We start from the raw sequence: 22,452 nt of genomic DNA, 5'->3' as shown, positions 1-22,452 counted from the left end.
AGATGTAAAAAGGCATCCTTTTAAAAGTGGAGGTTAAATTCTACTGAGGAAAATAGTAAGGCGCATAAACTCAGGCAAATTAAGTGTAAAAATATAATTAGGAAGGCCAAAAAGAATTTGAAGAACAGCTAGCCAAAAACTCAGAAAGTAACAACAAAAGCTTTTTAAGTACATCAGAAGCAGGAAACCTACTAAACAACCAGTAGTGCCACTGGACGATTGAGATGCTAAAGGAGCACTCAAGGAAGATAAGGTTATTGCAGAGAAACTAAATGAATCTTTGCATTGGTCTTCATGGTTGAGGATGTGAGGGAGATTCCAAAACCTGAGCCATTCTTTTTAGGTGACAAATCTGAGGAACTGTCCCAGATTGAGGTGTCTTTAGAGGAGGTTTGGAACAAATTGACAAACAGTAATGAGTCACCAGGACCAGATGGTATCCTTCTGAAGGTACGCAAATGTGAAATTGTAGTACTACTAACTGTGGCATGTATCATATCATTTGAATAAATTTCTATACCAGATGACTGGAGGATAGCTAATGTGATGCCAATTTTTTAAAAAGGGTCCAGAGGCAATCCCGACAATTACAGGTCAATAAGCCAAATTCAGTACCAGGCAAATTGGTTGAAACTATAGTAAACAGAATTATCAGACACATAGACAAACAATGATTTGTTGGGGAAGAGTCAACATGTTTTTTGTAAAGGGAAATCATGTCTCACCAATCTACTAGAATTCCAAGCATGTGGACAAAGATGACCAGTGGATATAGTGTACTTAAATTTTTAGAAAGCCATTGACAAGGTCCCTCACCAAGTCTTTAAAGCAAAGTAAGCTGTCATGGGATAAGAGGGAAGGTCCTCTCTTGGATTGGTAACTGGTTAAAAGATAAGGAAAAAAAGGGTAGGAATAAATGGCCAGTTTTCAGAATGGAGAGAGGTAAATAGTGGTGTCCTCCAGGGGTTTGTACTGGGGCCAGTACTGTTAAACCTATTCATAAATGATCTGGAAAAAGCAGTAAACAGTGAGGTGGCAAAATTTGCAGATGATACAAAACTACTCAAAATAGTTAAGTCCAAAGCAGACTGCAAAGAGTACGAAGGGATCTCACAAAACTGGGTGACTAGGCAACAAAGTTGCAGATGAAATTCAGCGTTAATCAATGCAAAGTAATGCACATTGGAAAACATAATCCCAACGTATACATATAAAATGATGGAATCTAAATTAGCTGTTACCACTCAAGAAAGAAATCTTGGGGTCACTGTAGATAGTTCTCTAAAAACATCCTCTCAATGTGCAGCGGCAGTTAAAAAAGGTAACAGAATGTTGGGAATCATTAGCAAAAGAATAGATAATAAGACAGAAAATATCGTATTGCCTCCTTATAAATCCATGGTATGCCCACATCTTGAATGCTCCATGCAGATCTGGTCACCCCATCTCAAAAAGATATATTAGAATTGAAAAAGGTACAGAAAAGGACAACAAAAATGATTAGGGGTATGGAGAAGCTTCCATATGAGGAGAGATTAATAAAACTGGGACTTTTCAGTTTGAGAAAGAGAAGACTAAGGGAGGACATGATAGAGGTCTATAAAATCATAACTAGTGTGGAGAAAGTAAATAAGGAAGTGTTATTTACTCCTTCTCATAACACAAGAACTAGGGGTCACCAAATGAAATTAATAGGCAGCAGGTTTAAAACGAACAAAAGGAAGTTTTTAATCACACAACGCACAGTCAACCTGTGGAACTCCTTGCCAGAGGATTCTGTGAAGGCCAAGACTATAACGGGGTTCAAAAAACAACTAGATAAATTCATGGAGGATAGGTCCATCAATGGCTATTAGCCAGGATAGTCAGGGATTGCTGTTTGCTAGTGGCTGGGAATGACCAATGGGATGGATCACTTGATGATTACCTGTTCTATTTATTTCTGCTAAAGCACCTGGCGCTGTTGGAAGACAAGATACTGGGCTGGAATGTACCGTTGGTCTGACCCAGTATTGCCTTTCTTATGTTCTTATCTTTGTCTGTCTAGGTAGGAAAAGTGGTATTTCCCCTAAGAAATCAAAATACATGACTCCAATGCAACAGAAACTGAATGAGGTGTATGAAGCAGTGAAGAACTACACAGATAAACGAGGCCGTCGATTAAGTGCCATCTTCCTGAGGCTTCCATCTCGATCAGAACTTCCTGACTATTATGTAACCATTAAAAAGCCAGTTGACATGGAAAAAATAAGAAGTCACATGATGGCCAACAAGTACCAGGACATTGATTCCATGGTAGAAGACTTTGTAATGATGTTCAATAATGCCTGCACTTATAATGAGCCAGAATCTCTGATTTACAAAGATGCCCTTGTCCTACATAAAGTTTTGCTTGAAACTAGAAGAGACATAGAAGGAGATGAGGATTCTCATGTCCCCAATGTAACATTGCTGATCCAGGAACTTATCCATAACCTTTTTGTGTCTGTAATGAGCCATCAGGATGACGAGGGCAGGTGTTACAGTGACTCCTTAGCTGAAATTCCTGCTGTTGATCCCAACTTCCCAAACAAACCACCTTTGACTTTTGATATTATCCGAAGGAATGTAGAAAATAATCGCTACAGGAGACTGGATTTGTTTCAAGAGCAGATGTTTGAGGTGCTAGAGAGGGCAAGGAGGATGAACCGGTGAGTGAAACCATACATATATCAAACCTTAGTCTTGTCAAGTTAATTTTGAGTCTTATTGCTGGCCAAAAGATTTCCATTTTATAAGATACATTAACTTTCCTATAGCGTGCTAGGGAAAAAGCAACTTGCTTAGCTGGGTGCCATCATCTTCAACAGAATTTAAGCTTTCATTTAAAAACATGAAAAAATAAATTTGTAGTCCCTGTGTTTGTGAAGTTAATCCTTGAAAGAGAAAGCAAGGTTAAATCAATTCAGAGCTATCTTCCAAAGTTAGGGGAAGGCAAGTTTAGAAGAGCAGTTCAGTAGGCAGTCACACAGTGGTAAAAAGGAGACCATTCAGTGATATGGGGAGGCAAGAAATGGTGTTTTGTTTTGTTTTTTTGTGGGAGATTTTGTGTACAGATAGTCTGTCATCAAACAGTGAAGCAAATCATTTCTCTGGGCCTACTGCATTTTTAACTGAATTAATACATCTCTAGAGAAATTTTGCAGGGCTGTGCCAGAAAGTAAACATTTATTTGACTGCAGTGTCAGCCTTTTCGTCCCCTGATCAAGAATGCAGCAAGTTTTGTGGTATTAGTTGCCTGCTTTAGTAGATCTCCCATTTAGAGCATCATCCTTATGCAAGGTTTTTTTATGATATGCGGTTGTACAGCTTCCCACTTTCCTCGAATGGATCAAATAAAGTACTTGCAGATGTATGTTAAGGGCTGTTATAAAGAGGACAGTGATCAAAGATTCTCCATGTCCACTCAAAGAAGGACAAGAAGTAATGTCTGCAGCACGGGAGATTTAGGTTAGATATTAGAAAAACTTTCTAACTATAAGCATAGTTAAGCTCTGGAATAGGCTTTCAAGGGAGGTTATGGAATCCCCACCATTGAAGGATTTTAAGAACGGGCTGGGCACACACCTGTCAGGGATGATCTAGTTTTACTTGGTCCTGCCTCAGCACAGGGGGCTGGACTTGATAACTTCTCAAGGTCCTTCCAGCCCTACATTTCTATGACTGTGTATAGGGAGGGTTTTGCTACTTTAACTTTAATAGTAAAGGAAGCATGTGCTGGTAATAAAATCTTTTATTTAGAAAGCAAATAAAAGGAATAAAAAGTTAATCTGGCATGATAAAGGGTGTTGAAAACAATTACTCTTTTCAATTAGAGAAACAGCTTTTTAGTTTCTCAGAAGTCTCTCTTTCAAAAGCAGTAATGCCCAGTTATAAAATAGCTTCATTTTTTACTGGTTGCCTGTGATTTCTCAGTATTTCAGTTGAACAATGTGAGAATGATTATCTGGTTATATGGAAATCAGCTTTCCTTTTTTGTACTTGTTATTGAAGAGGCTGGTGTGTTATTTCTCTCTTCAGAGTACATGCAGTTTAGTCAGAGAGCATCTTTGAGGATGACCTGCAACTGGATTTTTAAAAAATTTGTCCAGATGACACATTTTGGCTTTCTGAAACCTGAGACAGGGGAAATGGTATAGCCATATGAAGAATGGGCAGTATGGATCTCCAACCTGTCTTTCTCTCTCCGACCCTCCCCCCCCCCCCCCCTTCATTATGATTCATAATAGCTAAAATTTAAAAACAAAAAAAAATCAAGCTTGCTCTGAATGTTCAGTGGCAGCAAAAGTGCATCAACCCAAAAATATGTTCTTTTAAAAACAAAATAGTATTCTGATTACTCTGTGCTGTTTTGATTAGAAGCTATTCTATTGGGTAATAGAATATTGATTATTGTCCTATTTTAAGAATAAGTAAACAAAACTGTACTAATCTCCACCTTACCTCATAAACAATTTGGATGAATATACAGCAAATTCTTTCATTTAAAAACAACAAATTGTGCTGAATAATTTTAAACACTAAACAAACACAACACCAAATAGAAATACAAGGTGGTACCCATAAAAAACTATTTTGTAACTTTTACTTTTGTAAATACTTTTAAGAAGGGTGGATTAGGTTGTTAATACTTTGAGAGATCGCTTTTTAAAGTGCCCTATAAATAAGGTACAAAAGTGCTGAGATAATACTGTGATGTGGGCTATATTGTAAGTCCTAGATAGCTTAATTCTGTAGAAGTGTACTGTTTAATTACTGGTTGAGAAGTAAAGCACAGGTTATTTAAAATGTGATTAAAAACCAATATGCATGCCTGTCTATCTCTGATTTTTACTATTGAAGTATGTTTAAAGACACCTAAGGGGAAATCTGCTAATTGGTTATAGAGCAGTATGTGCGGAATTTTCTATTGCTTTACCTCTTTGTTGAATAGAAGTTATCTGGTATGCATTGAGTTTTTGTAATTTATCCTTAAATGTAACAGTTGATGAGTTTGTATTTAGAGTACTGTTTATTCCTGCACAAGGTGTAATATCTGTTATTTCCATGCAGGACTGATTCAGAGATTTATGAGGATGCTGTGGAACTTCAGCAGTTCTTTATTAAAATCCGTGATGAACTTTGCAAGAATGGAGAGATTCTTCTGTCACCAGCACTTAGCTATACCACCAAGCATCTTCACAACGATGTAGAAAAAGAAAAAAAGGAAAAACTACCCAAGGAATTTGAAGAGGATAAACTCAAAAGAGAGGAAGAGAAGAGAGGTAATTTCATTTTCCTTTCAAAACTATAAATATTGGTCTCTTATCATGCTTTCATTGCTGAGCCAGGCCTTCATTGTTCCTGCTGGGACATTTTGAGGCAGTGAGGAGGAACTAGCTTGCAGCATTGTGTGGGACAAAGAGGCCTTTGTAAAGGTCTTCTCTGTCATCCTCCTCTCATGCTGTCTCTGTGCTCTTCATGGCTTTAAGACAAGCTATGGGGAATGAATAAAGATGCCTGCTAGCTCACTGCCACTGAGAGGAGAGGATGAATCACAGCTCTCCCCTTAACCTGTCCTTTCCCCACAGAACTAAGGTCCGTAGCGATTATCTTTATTCACTCCCTGTAGCTGGGCTCAGTGCTACAGGAGAGCAAGAGATGGTGGATATCCGTATGGAAGAAAGGAGAGAGGCAACAGGGTGACCTTTCTAAAGGCCTCCCCTCCCTTATTGTTGTCAGTGAATTCGTCTTCACTTACATGGAGGCCTCCATAAAATATATCTGAAGATCTGAGCCCAGCTCTTCAGCAGCAGGAGGGAGAAGGTAGATGGAGCATAGATCATGCTCAAACCCTACTTGGAACTAGAATCCAGTGGTGGGGGAATCACCAGGTATGGTGTTGCACTCCTGCATTCACTCTCAGGGAGCATGATGGAGGGATCATCTTTATGTTCTGTGTTTGTACAGAATGGTGGAATCCTGTGTACTACCACAATACAAATAATAAATAAGAATGTGTTAAACACTGACCCCATCCCCAGCTCTAACTGGTCAACCAACTTTACTAATCTGCAATAGTGCTCCCACTTGCAGCTGTCTTTCCCTCATTTCTCTTTCCCTCATCCCACATATACCCAAGTGCAGATAAAAAAGGTTTTTCTTGAGTCACTAAACAAAGGTGCTGTGACTCAACCCAGGGAGAGCAGGTAACAAGGTGCTGTTCGTCTTCAACTCTCTTTTGTTCCTTAGATGACTTAATAATTTTTGTTTCCCTTTATGTTGAAATAAGAAGCTGAAAAGAGTGAAGATTCTGCTGGTGGAGCTGGTCTGTCGAGTTTACATCGGACTTACAGCCAAGATTGCAGCTTTAAGAACAGCATGTACCATGTTGGGGATTATGTCTATGTGGAACCTGCAGAAGCCAACCTGCAACCTCATATAGTCTGTATTGAGCGATTATGGGAAGATTCAGCTGGTAAGGACACAGGAAAATAATGCAGTGCAGCTTCTTAATATTGCTTGTTAACAATTTCCATTTTGAATTTTCCTTGAGTGGAACCTTAATTATTCTGCTTACAATGTGTATGCGCTGGCGTGTATTTTTATTACTTCTGAAACACCTGCTTTAAAGGCTTTTGCATGCTGGGGAGCTTTTGGGCTATGGGGAATGCTAAATGTCTTGTATTTTTCACATTATAAGCATCCAGTAGATGAGAACACCTCACCTTCTGGTCTAGGAAAGCTAGACATGGCTCCTTCCAGAACCCACCAACACCGTTTTTGAGTCAGTGAGGGAGGAATGCAAGGGCCTTGTCTAAATTAGAAAAAGTATAAATTGCTGATTACAGAACCAGTATTGAACATAGTTAAACTACAAGTGCACCATAGGACAAGCCAGCATCATTTCAGAACATGTGGTTAAATTCCAAAACAGTGCTAAATATGGCTTGTCCTTGACAAACTTACAATTAAACTATATTCAGCACCAATTCAACTGAAACTCTTGCATTTGGTAATATAGATAAGGATTGAGACTGTGAATTTTATGTTTATGTTAATACACTGAGCCAATCTTCATATAATTTATGTTCTCTGATTTTGAGTAATGTCAGCATGCCCATTAATGGTTTATAAGAAAACTGTGATGTCACAGCTTGACTCTGTCAAAAGTAAGGAGATGGCAAAACAGGAAAGGAATTGTTAAAAATGTACATTGCAGTCTATTATCCAAAGATCTGTGGGGGTTTCCCAAATTTTCAGATAGTAAGGAGTAACAGATTCACAGGCTTTTTCCTATTTTAGCATATTCCTTTTTTAGCATAATTTTCAAGGCCTGCACAACCAGAAATTATAGATTGCAGACTGGATTCCCCAAGGCCAACTAGCTCAACGATGCTAATTCCTGTTCTGTTCTTCTGAGTCAAACATCCCTAAGGGAAGCCAGCCAGTGGACTTCTTACATATCCAAACCTCACTTATCTGAAACAGTTGAGGAACATTGTCCTATTTTGGATCAGCGAGGTTTGGATACACCAGGTATTGTTATATAGCTGTTTGATTACTAACACAATTTACTGTTGTCTTTGCTTCCTTGGGCAATAGAAAATATATCCTCTTTTTTGTTTTTAGGGGAAAAATGGTTGTATGGCTGCTGGTTTTATCGACCAAATGAAACATTCCATCTTGCAACACGAAAATTTCTGGAGAAAGAAGTTTTTAAGAGTGACTACTATAATAAAGTTCCCGTTAGCAAAATTCTAGGCAAATGTGTGGTAATGTTTGTTAAGGTGAGCGAGATTAAATGGACTAATTTCTTAAACCAATTACTCATTTGTGCACTAGTTTTTAAAATAAGACTCAAGGACACTCTCACAATACCTGTATGAAATAACCTTTTTCCCCTATCATGTCTTACTGCATGATACATTGTTGTTCCTCTATAGTAGAGGAAGAATGACATAAAGTTGCATTATTTGTTACTCAGTGGTAGTTTGGCTTTAGAAATCACAGACAGATCATCAAATTGGTTGATGTTTTATGAAATAAATAGGGAAATTGCAGGTAATGTCTTAAAATTTTCCTCAAAAATTTTAGTCTTACTTTTAAGTGGAAAGAGGACTGGATAGCTCACGGGAACGGTGATGTGATATAGAGTTTCACCTCTACGTCACAGTTTGATTCCACCCAGGTCAGTTGTGCTAAAAGTTCTTATGACCTGAATTCTTTTGGCCTGTGTGGAATGAATCAGCTGTCTCTGTCCAGTTCTTAGTAGGTGTTTAGTTTATGTAACTAACACAGTCACTACCACAATGGACACTAATCAGCATCCTTGTTGGTGTTATCATCAAAGATTAAATGTGCATAGAATTCAGCAATGAGTTGAGAGAGAAGTGTGTTTTTTCCTGTTTAGAGTTCAGACACACTGGCAAGTTAGTGTTGAGAAAACAATTGCCTGTAATTATAATTATACCTGCTTGGTATAATAATTGGTATAATAAAAAAGTAATTCTCCTGAGCTCTCACCCTGGTACCTTGCCCTGAATTTAACACACACATTTTTAAAAAAAGGTGTTTTTCATTTTTATGTTTAGTAACTCAGATATCAAACCCAAAGAGAGAAACCTGGTGAATAGGTTGATTGGGATACTGTGATGGCATACTTTGTTCTGAAAAGTGCAAACAAAAATCAGGCTGGTAACATATAACCTCTTTGTCCATGTGTATTTCTGAAAAATTTAATCTGAAATGATCGCTTCTCTTCACTCAACAGGAGTATTTTAAATTATGTCCAGAAAACTTTACAGATGAGGATGTCTATGTCTGTGAGTCACGTTACTCTGCAAAGACAAAGTCTTTTAAGAAGATTAAACTGTGGACCATGCCAATTAGCTCTGTAAGGTTTGTCCCTCGAGATGTACCCCTGCCTGTGGTCCGTGTCGCTTCTGTGTTTGCTAATACAGACAAAGTGGAAGATGAGAAACACACTGAAACTTTAGAGGATAATAAAGTGGGAGACAATTTCCTTAACCTTGAAAAGGTATGCAAGATAAGATGGATATTGAATTGAACTGGATTTCAGATCAGAGATGATGAAAATGTGAACATTCATGTTTTAGGTTTCATATTCTTCCAAAAAGCTAAATCAGTAGAGAAAAAAGAAATGACAATAAATCACTCTTAAAAATATGTAAAAAAGTTTATTTATGTAAACTTGTGTATGCATGCTCCATATAAATAATTGACATTTTGATTCAAATAAGGGTTAACCCTGTTTATACCTTGACAATATTAACTACTGGCCAACTACCCTCTTAAACCTGTCATGTGTATACATGTATTTTTTAATTAATTTTGGAGGTCTCAAATTTACCTCCAGATACATACTGTATTCAAGTGCTGGACTAATCTGCATTACAAACTATCATTTCTCGCATGGTGTTTGAAAGGTGGCTTTTTTGTGGTTTGAGGGTCCCCCCCCCCCCCTTTTCTTGACTGTCTTTAAGAAAAAAATCATCTTTTTCCTTTTCTTAACCAACTTTACTTAAGTCTGTCCTAAAAATAGACAAATCAGTAAGACTGAAAAATCTATTTTTAACTCATCCCATTGCTGGTAGGTATTGCAGATATCATTTATATTTAGTTTTTAGGTATCAAGTCTTCATTAAATAGAGAGCAGTAAGCATTACATAGTGGTATCATGTCTCTGTGACATTTTATGATGTGTCAAACATCGTTTATTTATAGTTGATAATTCGTTGGTTTAAAATTATCTAACAGTCAGATACTTGGCATTCTTAAGGACATTTGTCTGGCTCATATATTGAGGAAAAAGTATGTCTTTCATTCTTTATATTCAGATTTACAGAATGAGCCTATTATACATTCTCTTTGCTCACTCACATAATTTAAAAACAAAATACACAACATGCTAATCACTGTCAGCCCCTATTAGACCTCCCAAATAAAAGCTAGAAATGTATGTTCTGATTTATTTCATCCCATGATAAAACAAAAGAATAATCTTATCAATATGAAGACTCAAAGTCTGATCCTGCCATGTGTAGAGCATCCCCTGTGAACTGCTGAATACCCACAGCTCCTTTTGACTTAAGGATACAGTGGGACATGATGTGAGTTTTGACTATAGGGATGGGAATTAAATAGGACAAACAGTATGAAATTTTAAACAATGTGCAGTGTGGTGGTAATGGTGATTTTTAAGGTATGAACAATGAATACCGTCATCCACAGTAATTTTTATCAAAGGCCTAATTTAGTTGCCCCTGACCATGTTATCATGTTTACTAAAACAAAGGTCAGAATATTGTATGATTAAAGCAAAATTACAAGATAGCCAGTTAATGACTTTGATATCAAAATGGCAACGGATCATCAACTTGATTATCCTGAAAAATAGCAACTTTTTATTAGGAATTGCAAAGCTAACCACTTATATGGCCAACAAGCTTGGCTTAAAAAAGCTTTTTAGTTTTAAGATTTCAGGGCTTACATTTTTGGAAGTGGAGTGGTGTGGCGTGTACTTTTTAACTTACTTTCAGGAAAATTAAGATTTAGATGAACCTGTTTCTCTTTTATTATTTTGTAATCTATTTTCCTAATTTCACCAGTTTTTGTTATATATATGTTGATATAGGAGAAAGAAGATGTTCCAGTGGAGATGTCAAATGGAGAACCTGGTTGCCACTACTTTGAACAGCTCCGTTACAATGATAAGTGGCTTAAGGTTGGGGACTGTGTCTTTATAAAATCACATGGGTTAGTGCGACCTCGGGTGGGCAGGTAGGTATATTTTCTTCTCAATTTATAAATTGCAGCAATAAAATTAGCATAATTAGACATTAAAATCTGTCTGTTTTTATAAAAGATTTCTATATTTAAAAAATGGAGAAAGGAAGATCAGGGACTATCCTCTGAATGAAAGAGTTTGGTAGACACTCCTAATAGAATGCTTGAGGTGGGAGCCTACTAGCCAAAAAGTAATATGGATATACAGTGGATGCGCTGATTATTTTTTCTTCCATCCATCTTCAGTCACAGTATGGTTATTCTTATGCAGGGGAAGGTGTCAGACTACAGGTTGCATAGTGCTTCTTTAAAGCCTCTTAAAAATTGAGAATGGAGCTTTAAGTGACAGTAATTAAGTAGTAGTAATAAATTATATAAATGAAATAAAGTACTACTTAGTAGCCAACATAGTTACTATATTTTTCTCAGTTTTAAGTAAATATAAAGTAGAGTTCTTGACTCTTCATGTAGCCATCTTTTAAAGACAGCTTTCATAACAGTTAGCTCCCATAGAAGGGAAGTCCTTTCATTTCTTTATCAGTGGCTTGTTTTCTTTTTAGAATTGAAAAGATGTGGGTACGGGATGGAGCTGCGTATTTCTTTGGTCCAATCTTCATACACCCAGAAGAAACTGAACATGAGCCAACTAAAATGTTCTACAAGAAGGAAGTGTTTTTGAGTAACCTAGAAGAGACCTGTCCGATGACCTGCATTCTGGGTAGTTATTTAGTTTTAAATGCAATTGGCTAATTCTCTTTTCCTATATGCTTTTTTTTTTAGTCTACGATTATAGCTGCATGTAGTTTTAGTTCCAGATTTTTTTTTTTTTTTTTTTTTGGGGGGTGCTATGTAGGGGAAAAAAATGGATAAATTACTTGAAGTTACTTTTTTGGGCTTCATACCTAACCACCTTTAGGGCTGTCTGCAAGATCCTTCTCTTTGATGTTTTCCACCATAACAGAAATGTATTGGGGCTCTGTATTTTGTTTTTAAATAAGTATAACTAGGAAGCAGGAAGACTATGAAGTCCACAGGAACTTCTTGATTCCAGTCTAATTTATCTGAAAAAGCACTTGGATACTATGGTGATGTACTAGGAAGTAGTTGGAAATGGGTTCCTTGAATAATAAATGAGATTTTTAAACTCTTAGGAATTTATTTTGACTTTTTGTATGTGTTTTTAGAGTGTTTGGGGTGCAACATTAAATTCAACTGAATGATAGTGATGAAATATTTAGTGACCATATAGGACTCGGTAGATTATTTAACTGCTCACTTCCAGGTTTTTAACTCCAGTGGAACCATGATTATCTGATCTAATTGGGATTGAGGCTAGATTGGGTAACCAAAAATTCAGATAACCGGATAATGGATGGCAGGGCCTCAGGCTGTCCACCCTTGGCTGTTAGTACGGAGAGCCAGATAACAGAGGCTTGGTTAAACGAGGTTCTGCTGTATTTGGTTCTTTTTTTTTTTTTAAAGAAACTGTGGTTGTGGGGGAGGAGGGGGTTGTATTAGGAGGATTCCACCTTTTTTTATCTCAACTATCTTCAAGCCAAGTTTTTTGTTTTCAAGTTTACCTGTCTTTTTTATTTTTAATGATCTCTGTTGAGTCAGTGTATGAGTTCAGCTGTCCTCTGACAGATCATATGACTTTTAGCATAAGCAAACTGCAATGACTGAGTGTATTCTGCTGAGATCAATAAAGCACCATGAATCTTCAGGATGTATGAGATGAGTGGAAAATTGAATTTCCCAACTTTTTGTGAAAAACTTCATGTGAGAGTTATGACCACAAGGTTCTGTTCCTTAACTTTCTCTCTTACTTTTGCAGGCAAATGTGCTGTGTTGTCATTCAAGGACTTCCTGTCTTGCAGACCAACAGAGATCTCTGAAAACGATGTTCTACTCTGTGAGAGCCGCTACAATGAAAGTGACAAACAGATGAAGAAATTTAAAGGGCTTAAGAGGTTTTCACTCTCTGCAAAAGTAGTAGATGATGAAATTTACTACTTTAGGTAAAATATGATTGGAAAAAAACCCTTTTTTATTTTACTCTTAAAAATTGCAACAGTAAGAGAGGATCAAATCAGGCTGAACACAAATATTTAAAAAATAATCTCAGTGCTACCTTCACATTTCGCTTTCCTCCTGTTCACTGACCTCAAATTTTCACTCCAGGCTTTGGTAAAAGCTGTTATGTTCTCAAAGGGCCAGTCCTTCTGGGATCTAATTGATGTCCCCTGCCATGCAGAGATGTCAGAGAGGAGGCCCAAATATCTTCCCAACTGATGGATATTATTATTAATAAGAACATTCATTGTTACTTTGTTTCCCAGCTTCAGCAGACAGACACATGCTAGCTGTTGCCTGGGCTACCCCCACGTACACGGCTATTTTTAATGCACTACCTCAAGTAGAGTTAGCACATGTCTGAGTACAAACATACCTGACCCCCCAGGTACATAATCAGGCAGCTGCCACCCCCACCTACTTTTAGCACACAAGCTTAAGCAAAGCTAGCACATGTCTTTCTATCTACCCAAGCTGGGAAACATGCTAAACATGCTCCCAGCTGCAGAGCAGACATACCCTCTGAGTAAGATTTACAAGTGACCTGTCATGTAGATGATGGGGTTTGTTTTTTCTTTTCTTTTCCTCAGAAAACCCATAGTTCCTCAGAAGGAGCCATCTCCGCTACTTGAGAAAAAGATTCAACAGCTAGAAGCAAAATTTGCTGAGTTGGAAGGGGGCGATGAAGATATTGAAGAGATGGCAGAAGAAGAAGGTGAAATCATCGAAGCACCTTCTATGCCTCAGCTTCAGACTCCACTGGCTAGTGAACTGGATATAATGCCATACACTCCACCCCAGGTAAGGCTGTCTCTTAAAAAATCTTGAATGGTAATCCAGTCAATATGCTCTATCCTTCTCCCCTCCCCAATTCCCACTCCAAACAAGAAAACAAAACAAAAAGAAGTTTAATTAAATCCACAGAAAAGTTTTATATTTCATCTTAACAGCCCACGGAATTTTTCATAACACTTCTAGATTCTAATATGGTACCCATCTCTGTAATTTTGTAGCACAATGAAATAATTTTTAAAGAATACGTTCAAAGGGGAGATACTTAGAACAAACAAGTTTTAACTATTATGTGACTAGTGTTTTATTTCCTCTTGGAAAGAATTCTACATACTTGATGGCAGGAAGCAAGCAGAATTATGGTGGGGAGGGAGAAACACATCCCTCTCCCCCTGCCTCCCCACCAAAATGACCGACTGGATTGTATTGTTACTGTGTATATGTACATACGTGTGTGTGTATTGACTGAACTCCTGTTACTCGGAATTTACATAAGCAAAATAAATATTTGAAGCTTCTTTTTTATACCAAAAACATACATAATTTTCAAAAGTGACTTGTGGCATTTTGATGCTCAGCTTGATACACTTAAAACACTGAGAATCCACACTCTGAAAAATATGCCTCTTTGGGCACTGAAAATTGGGTACTTGTCACTTGTGAATATTTGGGTTATAAAACTGTAATTTAAATCTGTGAATTAAAACTTTATTCTAAAATGTTGAAAGGGAAATGGTGAGAACTTCAAGCCTCTTGTTATTCCAGTTAGAAAACAATAAAGCTATAGAACTATCTAAAAACCTGATAGATGGGAAGAGGAATGAGCAGAGTCTTTAGTGATTAGAGAAAGGTACGTGGCTAATGGATAGAATCAACTGTCCCAGGGTGTTGCAATGAGGAGTGGGTGAAACTGTGAATTCCAGCTTGTCTTGCTTAAACCTAAACTTCTGGAAGGTGAGGAGGACATCTGATACATTCTTTCTGTATAAAGTTGTCTAGCTCAACTTATTTTTCAGTGTTCACAATGTTGAACTCACTTGGTGGCTTTCTCATTTTAACACTAGTGAATGTGAGAGCTGCTGATCAATACTGCAAAAGCATAAGGATGTAGTGGTTACCATACATCAGTGTATGGTTTAATGAAGTGATAGGAAACTGGTAATTAAACGTGAATCCTGTGAGGAGCACGGCCACTGCAGAAAGCAATGGGCCAATGGGCATTGACGATGTCATCAGAGTGCTTTTTGCACTTTTTACTCTGATCATGCTCTCCCTTATGCTGATCTGTTGTTGCTACAACCCCTCCTTCCCACTCTGCCATGCTCTTCAGCCCCCTCTCATCCCATCTCTACCTTTGTCTTTCCATTTAGCTAATCCCCTTCTCACATAACTCCACTGAAAAGATTTAAATAAAACAAAAATTATGGGAAAATAGCAAAGCTTACCTGGTGACTATGCCATACAAACAAATTAAATGAGAAGACACTGAGCTTGATAAGAAAGTTGCAACCTAACCTTGTCTTCATTGTAGCCCAAATGGGCAGTTTAAAGAAATGACAGAAACTCTCCATCCTGCATGTATGCTTCTGGAACGTTTTAAAGTCACCAGTCCACTACTGCGTGTTGCAAGTGAAGTAACAGAGGAAAATGTGAAGAGAAAATTGAAAAGAATCAGCATTAACATTAATACATGGTGGTTGGATGAACATAAGAAATAACCTAATGGTGAACCCCTAGAGGTTACTTAGTGCTCTTGAGTCTGTCTATAAAGAAAGCTGCAAAATGTTGTGTTCAAGACAAGTTAATGTTCAGCATACTATTTAGACCTTGCTGAGAAAGAAGTAACATATAACACAGTCCCAAAGTACACAAAGAAATTCTTACACAGCCAATATCCACTTCATAATTGGTTGATTGAAAAAGGATTGATATCCCAGCTTCCAATGTGACACTTTTTAGCACTTTTAGGAAGATTGTGTTTGTATATTTCTATCCAAGTGCCATAAGTATGTGGAATTTTGCGCAAAAGGACTTGGGTCAAAACATAGAAAGTATTTTATACAGCAGAGATCTCTAGAGACCAGCAGTAAATTTATCAAAGCTACTGACATATTACAAGTGGATGCTATTGTCCCTGTTACAGTCTCAGTGAAAATCTGGATTTATGAAATTAACAATAAAGAAGTAGACCCACAGAACAACAAATTTTAATAAATAAAATCAGAAAATGTGGAACCTTTCCATTATTAGCCAACATAACTGATGCAAAATATAAAAGCCATCAGTTGAGCCTAGAACAGGGGAAGAGAGCTGAAAAATGACTATTGGAACTAGAAGATCTAGATGTGGCCTAGATACATGGGTCTAGAGCAGCAGTTCCCAAACAGTGTGTCGTGACCCCGAGTGGGGTCGCTTCATCAGCAGATGGGGTCACAGCAATCCCGAGCGTGTGGAGGATGCCATTTTACATTGCAGCTGAGAGTCTGATAGACAGACATGCTAGTGCTGCTCTAGCTAGTGCACTAATAATAGCAGTGTGGCCATCATAGCACAGGCGGCAACTTGGACTATCCTCCCAAGTGTGTATCCAGGGGGTTGGGCCAGCTTTTACTTGGGCAGCTGCCCATGTCACCATGGCTTCATTGCTGTTTTTAGCTTGCTAGCTCTAGTAGAATTAGCCATGTCTGTCTCACCACGCTGAGGAGCATGCTCCCAGCTGCTGTGCAGACATACCCAAAGACTGTCTAAGTTGTGGGAGTGGAGAAAATCATCCAGTGATATGGTGTAGAGGGAGGAAAGGAAGGGGGCAAAGGACACTACAAAAGGAAAGGAGGAAGATCTACCAAACAAGACAAAGAAAGAGTGATTAGAGAGAGATGGAGTTGTGCAAGTCAAGGAGGAAAGGTAGAAATAATTTTAGTAAGACCCATAATCATAAATACATTATATTTACTCAAATCATATCTGCAGCGCAGATGTTTATAGAATGGAGTCTGAGATATAGTGATATGGCGCATATTCTGTTACCTTACCTTTTTGGCTTCTTTAATCAGTTTGCTGAGTCACAGCCCATATCTTGTTAATCTTTCATAGTCTAGAACAGTGGTTTTCAACCTTTTTTAATTTGCAGACCTCTATAAATTTCAAATGTAGCTGCGGAGCCCTTTGGAAAACTTAGACATAGTCTGCAGACCCCCCAGGGATCCGTAGACCACAGGTTGAACACCACTGTTCTATGGTAACAAGAACCTTTCACCAACCCCTTAGATATAGTCCATGGACCCACCAGGGGTCCTTGGGCCACATGTTGAAAACCATTGGTCTAGAGAGTCCTCTTGCTTAGCTTGGAATGATATTTGTTCTCTCAATCAGAATTTTCCCAAGTTTCAGTTGTGAGGCCAGCACTATGTATGGAAAGGTTAAAAACCAATGAAACTTCTTTTTTCCTGTGTGCCTCCTGCAATTGTATAATTTTATAGAGTGAGCTGTGAGTTTGAGACCTGACATCTCTTTGAGGGCTGCAAGAAAGGGCAGCTGTTTAATAAATATTACTGAAGCTCAAGAAATTTTGATGCTTTAGCAGTTTTTAGTTATATTTTATACAACTAAGGCTTTTGTATCTTGTGAAGATTCCATTGTATATTTGTGGTCATAACCCATTTTTCTTACAGTCCACGCCAAAGTCTGCTAAGGGCAGCACAAAGAAGGAGGGATCAAAAAGGAAGATAAACATGAGTGGGTACATCCTATTTAGCAGTGAGATGAGAGCTGTGATTAAAGCTCAGCACCCAGACTACTCCTTTGGAGAGCTCAGCAGGCTTGTAGGAACTGAATGGAGAAACTTGGAATCAACCAAGAAAGCAGAATATGAAGGTAAATGAAAACTAAAGTAACATATACTATGTCTGCTCTTTCCTTTCTTTAGAGATACAATAATCTTATTCAGATAACTTTAACTATTAAAGGAAGATACCTTGTTTGTAACATCATATATGGAAAGGTTTAAATAAATGTTCATGGTAATGAACTGTAGGAACATATGAACAGTGTACTTTAGAAGTACAAGTGTGTGTCTCTGCTACAAAGTATTTTTGATTGAACACAGAGACACACAAAACAAGGAAACAACTTAGAAGTGGATGGGTATGGAGATAACATTGCTGGGATGGAAGTTGGGAGGGAAACCTGCTTAGGAATCATTTGTGGAAGTGATTATTTAAAAAAGATTGGAGGAAGGCAAGTGAGAGAGCTTTGTGGACAAGGAGAAGGAGGCTGTTCAAAACATGGGAAGTGGGTAAGAAAGCATGAAACATAATGGAAAAAGAAGTCCTTTGCTTAATTAAAATCGTGCTAAAATAAAGTAGGACAAAAATGATAAAATAAAAATTCAGGATACATAATCCATTTAAATGCTGGGAATATAATCTTCAGAATTTTAGCATTGTCCAATAGTTGTAACTGATTTTGTTGAAATATCCTATACCCTAAACTAATTCCTAGGATGTTCTATAGATCAAATAATCCAGGAAGAAAAATACTCCAAAAGACACTTTTTTTTTCTTACCTGATATTTATGAGTGGTCTTGGACCTTTTTAATCGAACTCAAAACACAGTTGACACTCTTCAAGAGATCCCTGGCTGAGTACAGATACACCTTCATTTAAATCTGTTCTGTTGGTATCCACTATTGATGCTATCGTTAAGAATGTGTTAGCATTTCCATTACAAAGCCCATGTTTTAGAAGTATATTGCACTGCTATTACAGTAGAACTTCAAAGATACGAACAACTCTAGAATGGCGATTGTTCATAACTCTGAACAGAACATTATGGTACAGTACCCTGCAGTCAGTGTCTTCCAGCTGAGGCTGGGAGAGATCTCTGCAAAGGTGGTACCCGACAGCACTGCCTGGTTTGCAAGCAGCTCCCTGCCCTATTCCTGTTTCTTGCCTTTAGACTGAACTGGAGGGGCTGACCCGCACTCTTGGCACTACAAGCCCAGTCCTCAGCCGTCTCTCCAGGGCTCGCTCTGCTCTGTGCACTGCCCCCTGTGCTCCAGAGGCAGCATGTGGCAGGGGGTTGGAGCCAGCCCACTGCCAGTGCCCCTTCCTCCTCTGCCCCTTGCACTCCCAAAGGTGCTGGCAGGATCCAGGAGTGCAGGCAGGGCAAAACTTGGGCCACATCAGTGCACGGGCTGTGGCCCTTTAAAACTCCTCCAGAGCACAGCTCCTCTGCTCCATCTCCAGGCCAATTTTTGGCTGCAACAGCAGCAGATCAGCAGCTATCTGTGGCAGTTTCTTTCTTTGCTCCTGACTGGGGGTTGTGGTGAAAACAGCTTCCCCCTCCCAGTGGGGTGAGGTGCGGAGGGTGTGTGTGTGAGAGAGAGAGAGAGAGAGCACCCTTGGCTTACAGGAAACAGTGCAGACCCCAGGCTGCTTCTGTTCTGCATGCCTAAGATGCAATATAGGCAAAGCATAGCACAGGTGTGTGTTTGTTTTTTTGTTTTTTTTCCCCCTTCTTTCTTCTGCTGCTGCGTGATTGCTTACTTCCAGGTTCACCTGGTGTTTGGTTGACCCGTCCGTTGGATGTTCATATCTTTGAGGTTCTACTGTACTAAAAAAAATTACTTAGGTCAGGAAACTAGCATATAAGGTTTTGGCTTTAGAACAAATATTACTTAACTTTTTTTAAGTTATAAGTTTACTTTTTCTTAAAAAGTGTTTTGTTGGCATGCTCATAACTCAAAAGCAACATTGGTTTTCAAACTAAAAAATTGCATGACATCACATCCCCTCCTGTGGATTTTTCCATAGCATCTTTGCAGTGGTAGAGGGTAAGGAGGCTCCATTTAGTCAGCTGCAAATTATCTGTTGCAAACTCCATAAAGGAAATAGTAATGCTGTTCCATCATGAAAGTACCATACAGTATTATATTTTTCCTATATTGTAGTTTGTTTATACATCACCATAGGTGTGCATGGCATCTTACAGGAGAGAAATGTCAAGTCCTTTCTTATGTCCTACCCCTCAAGAACAGTAGGATGCTTAGCATGTTTAAAACAAATCTAGTTAGAGAAGCTAGATTATTTGCATTTCCAGCAGAGTACACAACTGTAATACAGTGGTAGCAGCAATGCCCACTATAGTTACGGTTGCATAAGTGCTTCCATTTTAATTGCCTTATTTTACTTGCTTATAATTTTCCAAAGCTTTCCATTTTAAACTTAATATTTGCCAGACTTGGCCCCTGCCCAAAGTTAGATTTTGCAGGGGGAAGCTCAAGACATCTGAGCGGTATTTGCCTTTGAATATGTAGGGGTGGGAGAAAATACATTCCTTTCATTATTAAAATACACAAAATTCATGGGAGTGCTAGTCTTGACCCTGTAACAGAAGATAGAAAGCTGAAATATGGTGTGGATTTTTACACCTCAGTTAGAAGTGCCTTTCAGTGTTCTGGTGAAAATTGGTTTGGATTTGGCTGAGTTTGACCCATTGATAATGGCATCTTGCGCCTGTGGGATATAAGTTATACAATTGTTAGTGATATTCAAGCACAAGTAGACTCATTACCCACGTCTGCACAGCTAATTTAGCTGCACTGTGAAGAATTTTGTAAATATGTACTATGAATGAGGCAAGGACTCATTATAAAGAAAAGTGAAGTTCAAGCAGAGAAGCATCTTCCTGTCTTTTAAATTGTGTTGGATAGGTCATTCCAGTGTTCCAAACCCTGGTCTGATGGATTTGGGATTGGATTCACTGAACTTTATAGTGAATCCCCACTGAACTCTGTGCACCACTATTGCACTGCTGTAGCAATGTTGTAAGTTTCATCTATTAGATCTGTGCCAGTTCTGACATCAGTAGACAGATTTTAGGTAGCATTGCCTTGTATTAGGTGGGTCATAGTTCTATTTCAAGATGCAATTTTCCAAAGTTGAAGTAATTTATGGTCAAAGGGAACATTTAATGGTAATTCAGCAGGGTGTCTAAGGGGATTCTCCTTCTATCTGATCATTTTTTAACTGGCCAGACCTAAAGGAGAGTCTGAACAGCTGATTCTGTCTTTTCCCTAAATTCTTTAATCACTCTGAAGAGGAGTGTCCACTTTCCTACTTCGGTATCTCCCCTTCAATGGCTTGTATTCTCTGTTCTCAATCATATATGGGTTGCCTGTAATAAATTTAGGAGTTCCTATGCGTCGTCATCCCTTCCTGAAATGATTGGTGAAAACAAGGAAGGAAATGCCTAGAAGAAATGGAACAGGTCTTTCAGTGTATTTATATACTTCTAGAGATTGCACAAACAAGTTACCCATGAAACACAATTATATGATAAAGACTTTTGGAATTCTGTGCTGGTAAAAGCTAGTGTTTTAGTAGCATATATAATTTAATCTCATTGCTGAACTTCTTAGCCTCATTTGACAAAGAAACCTTTATTGCTATTTTTAGTCACAATTTTCATCTTTCACCAACTTCAGGAAAGTTTTTAGCTCCTCCATTCATTACTGTTAAAATCAACAGAGGTATATACTGCATTCATTTATTCTTTGTTGCTTCTCATTGCTTCAGTGGGCTATAATATTCAGAGTAAACAAATCAATAACTTGCATGCCCAAAAAGTACCTTTTTGGAAGTGGGCATTTGGAATATCCCTTTTTCTCATGTAAAATTGTCTTCTCATCAGATTCCTGTGCAGTTGAGCTTTTATTCTTATGGGAGCAGTGAGAAACTTGAAGTAGATACCAATCAGATTCACAATACTAAGGACACATGCTTCCATAGAGCAGCACAATTTGAGTTAGACATCTGTAGCTAAAAAGGAAATGGCTATAAGGGGACTGCGATGAGGGAAGGGAGAAGTCAGAAGGAGAGGCAGAGGAAGTATTTTTGATCCATCCATCTGCTGCTTGTTATGTTCTAAAACACTAAGGACCTATCTACACTAGGGAAATCTTGCAAAAATGTCCCACCTTTGCTACCACTGTTTCAGCTCCACCAGTAGTATGGATATGGGATCCTAATGTAGATGGGCCACTGATTGCTACTTGCATTTTAAACACTCTCATGACTTTATGTTGCACGGGGCAAGTCTAACTGACAAAGTGCTTAAAATGCCAGCAGCAGCTGGTGGTGCATCTATACCAGAGCTCGCAGCATTGCTACAGCTGGTTTAGCTGAGCTAGTGGTGTCAAACGTGGGAACATGTTGCCAAGCTTTCCTCGTGTGGAGTGGGCATAGTGCTGGACTGCTGCTGTCATGTTGGTAACACTGGTATTCTGATCAAATCTGTTCCTTGACTTTTTAAAATTAACTTTTTAATCAAATAAAACTTCACATTTTTAAAACTGGGGGGAATATTTTTCATGATAGGTTCTCTAAAAGTTTTAGTTGGAGCCAAATGAAATCAAATTATATGATGTATGAGTAGAATAATCTGTTCTATTTTATATTAGACTAATCTATGCCAGTGTTTTAATAGTCCTCTTTAATGAACAGATAATATTTTGAAATTCTGGGTTACAAAACAGAACTGAAAATCTAAAATACTTTTACAGAGCGGGCAGCTAAAGTTGCTGAGCAGCAGGAGAGAGAGCGAGCAGCACAGCAACAGCAGCAGAATTCCTCCCCCCGGGCAGGCACTCCTGTCGGGGCTCTTATGGGGGTGGTGCCGCCACCAACACCAATGGGAATGCTCAATCAGCAGTTGACACCTGTTGCAGGTAAAAAGTAGGAGCTATGACCATTTTTTCC

At 38.3% G+C, this 22,452-nt stretch overlaps 1 protein-coding gene across 6 annotated transcripts in view; it reads left to right on the top strand.

The window, feature by feature from the left end:
* Positions 1–22,452, top strand: part of PBRM1 (polybromo 1) — a 99,766-nt gene that overhangs the window by 64,149 nt on the left and 13,165 nt on the right. For 3 of the 6 annotated variants that reach the window (XM_067568061.1, XM_067568060.1, XM_067568062.1), the window contains exons 17-27: positions 2,048–2,690; positions 5,092–5,303; positions 6,311–6,496; positions 7,651–7,808; positions 8,792–9,058; positions 10,676–10,821; positions 11,388–11,545; positions 12,662–12,845; positions 13,491–13,701; positions 17,364–17,565; positions 22,257–22,421. In XM_067568061.1, coding sequence (XP_067424162.1) covers positions 2,048–2,690; positions 5,092–5,303; positions 6,311–6,496; positions 7,651–7,808; positions 8,792–9,058; positions 10,676–10,821; positions 11,388–11,545; positions 12,662–12,845; positions 13,491–13,701; positions 17,364–17,565; positions 22,257–22,421 — 2,532 coding nt within the window. Of the gene's footprint in view, positions 1–2,047; positions 2,691–5,091; positions 5,304–5,609; positions 5,716–6,310; positions 6,497–7,650; positions 7,809–8,791; positions 9,059–10,675; positions 10,822–11,387; positions 11,546–12,661; positions 12,846–13,490; positions 13,702–17,363; positions 17,566–22,256; positions 22,422–22,452 lie in introns of those variants that run through there. The other 3 variants (XM_067568064.1, XM_067568063.1, XM_067568065.1) reach the window with 2 other exon arrangements.

This window comes from Emydura macquarii, unplaced genomic scaffold, assembly GCF_026122565.2.
Source record: "Emydura macquarii macquarii isolate MOO-44397 ecotype Brisbane River unplaced genomic scaffold, CSIRO-AGI_Emac_v2 contig_2846, whole genome shotgun sequence".
Lineage (NCBI taxonomy): Eukaryota > Metazoa > Chordata > Testudines > Chelidae > Emydura > Emydura macquarii.
The sequence above is the reverse complement of the archived record's forward strand: the minus strand, read 5'-3'. Positions and strand labels throughout refer to the sequence as shown.